Source organism: Colius striatus, chromosome 1 (genome assembly GCF_028858725.1).
Source record: "Colius striatus isolate bColStr4 chromosome 1, bColStr4.1.hap1, whole genome shotgun sequence".
Taxonomy (NCBI): Eukaryota; Metazoa; Chordata; class Aves; order Coliiformes; family Coliidae; genus Colius; species Colius striatus.
In genome coordinates, this window is record NC_084759.1 from 16,099,944 (window position 1) to 16,107,386 (window position 7,443).

The 7,443-nt window shown below is 42.5% G+C and overlaps 1 protein-coding gene across 2 annotated transcripts in view; it reads right to left on the bottom strand.

Annotated features, from left to right (window-relative positions):
* Window positions 1-4,119, bottom strand: part of ALKBH8 (alkB homolog 8, tRNA methyltransferase) — a 51,558-nt gene extending 47,439 nt beyond the window's left edge. For both annotated transcript variants that reach the window (XM_061991947.1, XM_061991938.1), the window contains exon 1: window positions 4,045-4,119. In XM_061991947.1, coding sequence (XP_061847931.1) covers window positions 4,045-4,107 — 63 coding nt within the window. In that variant the 5' untranslated portion in view covers window positions 4,108-4,119. The remainder of the gene's footprint in view (window positions 1-4,044) is intronic.
* Between the last annotated feature and the right edge of the window lie 3,324 nt (window positions 4,120-7,443).

A 7,443-nucleotide genomic window follows, 5' to 3' on the forward strand; every position in this document is an offset into this window, starting at 1 on the left:
TGCAGTTGTCTGTCCTTTTCCATTCATTATCATTGATCTGACAACAATCCTTCCATCTCACCTTCACCTCAAAAAATGGTTTTGTTTCTGTTTTTTGAAAAACAAAACAAAACACCTATGCTAATCACCACTACGTTTACTTATTTAAATGTGTCAACTGCTCCAACAGTCAAGTCATCCACTTGCACGTCTTCTGCCTTGCAAGACTGCAGAAGTGCTCCCCAAAACTTGAACTGCAGACGCAGTCATGAAAATATGATGACGCAACCTCAGAAAATTGTAAAAGAAAAAAAGCATTCCATATTAGCATTTGATGTAGCTTTGTATTGAATGCCTTGGCAAATACTTTCTTTTAAACAAATGCAAATGTGCTAGTAAAATTGTTACAAAAATATTAAGAGTTGTGTAGGAGCTGTGTACTGTGACTGCTGCAGCATTACCAACATCAACATGCACAACTATTAACTACACCAAAAGAGAAAAATCTTTAAAGGAAATCAGAATGACAAAAGCACCCCATGGAAATAATAGACTCTAATCCTTTAAAAAGGAGCAGAATAAATGCTGCTGAGGAAGATTTGGTCTTTTGCCACTCCTTACCATGTTTGTTCTTCCTCCTGCCCCTGCTCTCCCACTGCAAAGTCCAATTTTACAGCAATCTCAAATGAATTAAAACCCTTGTCAAAGAAAAAGAACTGGCAACACAAATTTCAAGCAAACCTATTAAGTTACTGGAATGGCAGGCTCCAACAATTCAATCCTAAAAAAGTTTCAGATGCTTGCTGTCAAGTTTCAGATGATGCATACATGGCTGCAAGAGTCTGAACACTGATATTTTGGGCAAACAGCATTATTAAGTAAAATTTTTACACATATCTTGACCACAAAGATCACATTTACATCTGAGTCTGACTAAAAAGCAAATAAAAAATATTCAGCACCAAGATCCATCCCACCACCATTATGCGCTTGCTAGTTCCTAGTCTCTTACTCAGACGTAATTCAAACATATTCTCCCCCTCTACTCTGCCCCTGGTAAGGCCTCATCTGGAGTACTGTGTCCAGTTCTGGATTCCACAGCTCAAGAACTGGACAGAGCTTCTGGAGAGAGTCCAGTGCAGGGCCACTAAGATAAGGGGACTGGAGCATCTTCCTTATGAGGAAAGGCTGCGGGAACTGGAGCTGTTCAGCCTGGAGAAGAGGAGACTGCAGGGGAGAAATCATTAATATTTACAAGTATGTAAAAGGTGTTTGTCAAGAGGACGGGGCAACGCTTTTTTCTGTTGTTTCAAGAGATAGGACAAGGGGTAATGGACAAAAGTTGGAACACAAGAAGTTCCACTTAAGCATAAGGAAAAACTACTTTCCTGTGAGGGTGAGGGAGCTCTGGAACAGGCTGCCCAGGGAGGTTGTGGAGTCTCCTTTAGGTTTTCAAAACCCACCTAGACATGTTCCTGTGTGACCTGATCAAAATGAACCTGCTTTAGCAGGGGGGTTGGACTAGATGATCTCTAGAGGTCCCTTCCAACCCCTACCAATCTGTGATTCTGTGATAAACATGCTAACATGCAATTAAGGCAAAATGTACAAGAAGGAAATGTCACAAGTGACACAACTCCAACAGGGCAGTTTCAGAAAAAAAGAAGAGACTGCTGAAATAAATATTTCATGTGACTTCAGAAACAAAGTGTAGAGGCAGAAAAGATCAATGGGTTATAGAACGTTTCTATACAACTTTTTATTACAGATTTGTTAGCAATTGTCTCCCATTTCCCTTCAAAGAAACTGTGCTCACTAAGGGCTCTTTGCATATTTTATAATCTGATTTTCTCCCTCCCCTTCCTGAATCTCTTGCCACTTTTCCCTTGTTGATGGCAGACCTGCACAGGCTATAGCTTATTCTTTGACAAAACTGCACTTGCTTCTAAAAACAAATAGTTCAAAATAGATTTCTTATTGAGGATTCTTCACTTAAGCTACAAATATGGTTAAATACACAGACAGCAACGTTCCTCTTAACCTTCATTAGTTAAATAATGATGAAGACATCTCAGACATGCTTGGACAAAAGCTCAGTGAGACACAAATACACCAACAACAGATAAATGTAAGCGAAGGTACAAAAAGGGAAAAAAAAGTCTCAAGAAAAAAGGCATAAAGTTTACAACAAGTAGACTCCACTAAGTGCATCTAATAGGTTACTCTTACCAGGATTCAAGGCTCATTCAGCAAGTCTACCATGACAAAACTGTTTGATTCAGAAATTTGGTCCCAAAGGCTTGGCCTGCCCAACTTCATTTGCCACACACAGCTAAACTGAGGAAGGGGACAAACTGCTTCCCAGGAAAGTATGGGAAGTAACTCTTCCTCATCTTTCGGTGAGGAAGAGTTACAGAAAGACTGAAAATATGGTATGTGTTCTCTTTGAAATCATGCAAATCTGGCTAAAATGGAAAAGTGTGGAGGCTACATACCATCAGCCACACCAGACAAGACTACTGTCATGCAGCTTCTGTAGGACAGACCCAGACAGAGGATAAGGATATCCAACTGCAAGTCTCCTCAAGCCTCTTTCATAACACCTACAACCCTGTATGCTACGAGACTCCATCCAATCTCTGGGGAGAGCAGCTTTGAGTTTAGTCAGGCCTTTAGTCGGGTCAGGTCATCACAAACTCCCACATTCTCCAGACAAAAGCCAAGAAGTCATTGCCCAACATTTTACAGACTAGCACAGAAACTGAAGTTTAAAAACTACTTTCATAACCTCTGAATTGAACAACAGAACAAGGGACGGATGAGGTGTGACCCAGTTGCCTGAACATTGAAAACGGGCAGAAATGTACTGCGAAAGGCTGCCTGGCCTTTCACCTGCTACTCAAGAAGCTGAAGATACTCCCTACATGCTGTGTCATGCTTGCCAGCACTACCCAGCTGACTCCAGTCCCTAACGGCATCTCAAACAGCACTACTTGCATTGCTGAGACAGCAGAACCTTCCCTTAGACTCTTTGAGCTGAGCCTAAACTCTGTCTTGTTTGTTGCATCACTACCCCAGGCTCAATTCTGCAGGTACAGAAACCCAGAGTCTACCTTGAAATCTGAGTTAAGCAATCACATTCAACTGTATAGAAACGGAAAACACTATTTGTAACATCCCACACTCCTTTTACAAAGCCCAACATGACTACAGAAGAAAAAACCTGCAGCAGTGGACTGTTCCTTACTGTTCTCTTTCCACAAGTATTACAAAAATACAGCTCCTGAAACAGTCTCCCCTTGCAATGCTAACTCAGGTTACAGCAAGTCACACAACTGGCCAGGAATTATTACAGAAATTAATGTAAACGTTAATGCAACAGTGGAACCTTATTTGCAGAAGTAGCCACTTCTGAAAGTGCATCATTACTGGAGTGGAACTAAACGGCAACTCTCAACAGAGGGAGCACCTTGCTCACTTATGAAGTTTAGCGGTCTATTATTCAGTTTGGTCTTTTGTGCCGCAGACGCAGGAACATAAATGTATATTCACGCTGCATACACAGAGACATCAGAACTCCTGGACAAAGACATTCAAGAGGCCTGACAGAGCGATTTAAGAGTTCCAGCACTGGTGAGGTAGGCCCGAAGGCGCCAGTACATTCCTGGGGCTGTCCTCATCCATCCCTACCAGTGACAGCCGCACTTAAACTACCATCGACACACATCAAATTCACCGGCTCTAGGCCGTCGTTAAAAATAATACGGATAACAGGAATAACAACGGGTCTGCGTGTATGCTGTTCTGCCCCGAGTAAATACAGCGGGGAGGGAAAGGCTGCGAGGCAGACGCGGCAGTTAACTTCCCCCTAAACCCCCTCACATCACTTCTCCCTGACAGGGCCGGGACCAGACCTCCACGGGCTCAGCTGCCCGCACACATAGACTGGAGCCCGCGGCGACCGCCAGCTCCATCCCCGGAACCCCGCAGCTCTCCCTCCCCAGAGGGAGCCGAGCGCGGTGGGCGCTGCAGCCCCGAGCCGAGCTGGACCGCGCCGCGCGTTACCTGGCTGGAGGCCGCCATGTTGGGGCAGTGCGCCCGCCCCGCCGTGCCGTGCCGTGCCGTCATGGCAGCGCCCCGCCTCCGGCCCGCCCCAGGCGGCTGCGGCTGAGCTGCTGGGCCTACAGGCGGCTGTGGGTGTTTAGCGAGGCCGGCGCGGAGTTCTTGTAACGTGCGGTGAAGGAACGCAGCCGGTCGGTACTGTCTGGACACGTTTTCCTAATGAGGAGTGCGGGATTTTCCCCAGGGCGTGCAGCCACGGGAAGGAGGGAGGCCCTTACCAGCGGGACTCCGGGGTCTGTGCTCGCAGCCTGAGGAGAAGCTGCCAGCCTAGCGAGAGAATGGAATGGAAGTGGCCCTCTTCAGCTCTCTGCCTTGGCCACGCACTTAATGTTCCATGTCTGTATACCTGCTCACGCAGTGCTGCTCAGCTTTGCTTGCCTGATGTCCCTCTTTGCCACCTTTTCTCTCCAAGTACAACCAGCTGTTTGTCATCCTCCTTCACATCAATACAATCTTCCTCTGAGTCCGCAATAGAACAGACGTGTTTGAACCCTCTCTGCAATTAAGCATTATCCCTTGCCCCACACCAATTTCCTCTCCTTCATCGAGTGAGATGATACTTAACGTTTCTCAGGATCAATTAAGGGTGGTATGTAAGGTGACTGATAAGCCTGTAAATCTCTAGTCAGCAGCCAGCTTCTCAACCTTATCCCAGATCCACACTCTGGAGGAGCCTACCCATCCTGTGCTTACCCAGAAGAAAAAAAAAAACACATACACACAAAAAAAACCCACCAAAAAAAAACCCAAAGCAACAAACAAATAAACAAAAAAAACCCAGACAGAAACCCTTTCTCTTGGACCACATAGCCTGTCCTCTATCAGAGACACAGCTTTCCCACGTGGAGGAGGTACAGGCACACTGAGGATGTGAGGCTGATGTCCACCAGCATTTCAAGGTAATATTTAGTCAGAAGGGTGATTCCACTTCTGTCCTTCCACCACAGTGTGGTGCGTTACATCACTCTCGATCTTTGACCCACACAGTGAGTAGTAAGCTATTATGATAGCACAGATCTTTTGCTTAAGTTTTCTCATATGTAAAGTGTGAATATTAACTGCCTACTAGTAGGAGTATAGCAGGGAGCTTGTTAACCTTTGTGAACACTAAGCATTAGCACCATCTGGTCTTTTTGTAAGCCAGAATGAATAGAGGGAAAGAACAACCAGGCAACATCAACAGCTGCTGTCTCCGTTAAAATATTCTCTGAGGCGCTCAGCCCTGGAAACCACCAAACCTGAAAGCTACTGAAAGGATGATCCTAATGAAATTGGTTTGTAATTCATTACCAATTTGTTCTAACAAGTGGAAAATAGCTGCCCAAAAGTTGTTGCTGTCAAGTACCCAAGTTTCAGTTCAATGCCCTGGTTGTGTGGGCTCTCCATTCTTCTACCTGGCCATCCATGTGTGGTTTAGTTCACTGGGATGCATTGTTGGTAGATAAGAAGTAGAACGTAGGCTTAATGGAATGTTAGATTTCAGAGCACAAACCACAAGGTTCTGGCAGCTGCTTGGCCCTGTGTTCACCAGTCATCACTTGGGTTTATTCTCCTTTATTATTATTTTGAAAAATTGCCTTCTGGAGGGGAACAAACTTACTGTGCATTTTTTTTCTTGGAATATCTCTGTATGATTAGAACTTGCAGTGCATGTTGCAATAACATTTTTTCTGTAAGTACATCAAGATTTTACTTCTATGAACAACAGTTTCACATATGAAAATTTGACCAATTAAAAGGAGAACATTTAAAGACTGGTCATGCAGTTTTTAATAAAAACTTATTTTGGTCAAACTAGAACAATTATGCCCTTTATAATTTAAGCCCTGAAGCACATACTAGATAACATGGGCACAGACTTGTTCTACAGATGCCACAGTGCTTATTTACCACAAATAAAACTACATCTCTATACAGTTAACATTATCCCTCACTAGCCCACAAAATAGTTGACAGAAGTGGGGATTCAAATATATTTACATTTAATATTAATATAATCTCATTAAAGGTGCTTTAGCAGAAATCTCAATATTCCTTAAAAAAACCCATAAATCTGGCTTTTGTAATGATAATATTTTTTTGTTTAAAATTCAGAAAATATTCTAGTTTGAAATTAAGTTTTTTGTAAGAAAAAAAATGTTTATATCAGAAAATGTTGTCTCTGGGTCTTTTTTTTCCTTTGACAATCAGGAAACATGTCTTGTAAAGCAGAATGTCATCCTCCTGTGTATTCCTGGGTGAGAAATAAAATGCTGATGACTTTTCCCAGGAACAAATTACAATACTCACTATACGGTTACCTATTTTATCTTTCCCACATTCCCAGGGAAAGTCAAGGCAATTCACTTTGTCTGGCAATACGCAAACAATTCTTTTTCCTTTAATGAACTAGAGATTGCTGGTCCATATGTGGAAAGGCAATCTTACTCCCTTTTATGTCAAAGTAAGCCAAGCTGTGCTTTAGCCTAATGTGATCAGACTGGATTTCTATTACTTTCAAACCCAATTAAAATCACAGGAAGATAGTAGAATTTGCTGTATCAAATCTCTTGATTTAAGAAACTGCAGTTTAAGGATCATGACAAATAGGATATGTCTCAGGATAGCAGTTTGTTACAGAAGAAGCCTCTTTGCACAAAATCCAGCTCAAAACCACAGATGACTAGCACCGTAGAGGAGTACCCTAGTACACTATGAGATACAAGGTGAACTTTTTTAGGATAGCACTCATGTAATAGTTAAGGACTTTGAAAAATATCTGTTGACCTAAACTCATAATGTGCTACCGCTGCTGCTTGCAATAGCAAATTTCTCCATAGCAAACCTCCGCGATGCCAAAGGCTGATATTTTTCAGGAAGATAGCAAAGCTGTCTCTGTGCTGCATGTCATTTTGAGTCTGCATTTGTGCTGTTCAATGACAGATTTCATGTTTCCTTATAAAAAAAAGAAAAACAGCCAAAAAATTACTTTAACCATTTTTTAGCAATTGCATAAGACCAAAAAGACACATGAGAAATCTGGGCCCTGATGAAATCAAATACCAGTAAATAACAATCTTTTATTCTTAAGAGATTTAAATCATCAAGTAGTATCAGTATGCTTTCTGTTTTCTAAGCTTTAGGCTAGACCCTGTTCATACATCCAAGTCTTTTTGCTTTAATAAAAGCTGATTTTTTCCTGAAATCTCTAGGCTCAGAGTACTGGAACTTTAAGAAATATGTTAAATAGCATAAATCTCATGATAAAATGGTAAGATTTGGCAACACTGGTTTTGTGACACAGATGCACTATTGCTGGCAGGTCCAGCTTCCACTGTTACAAGGTACCATCCTCCTGTGTAG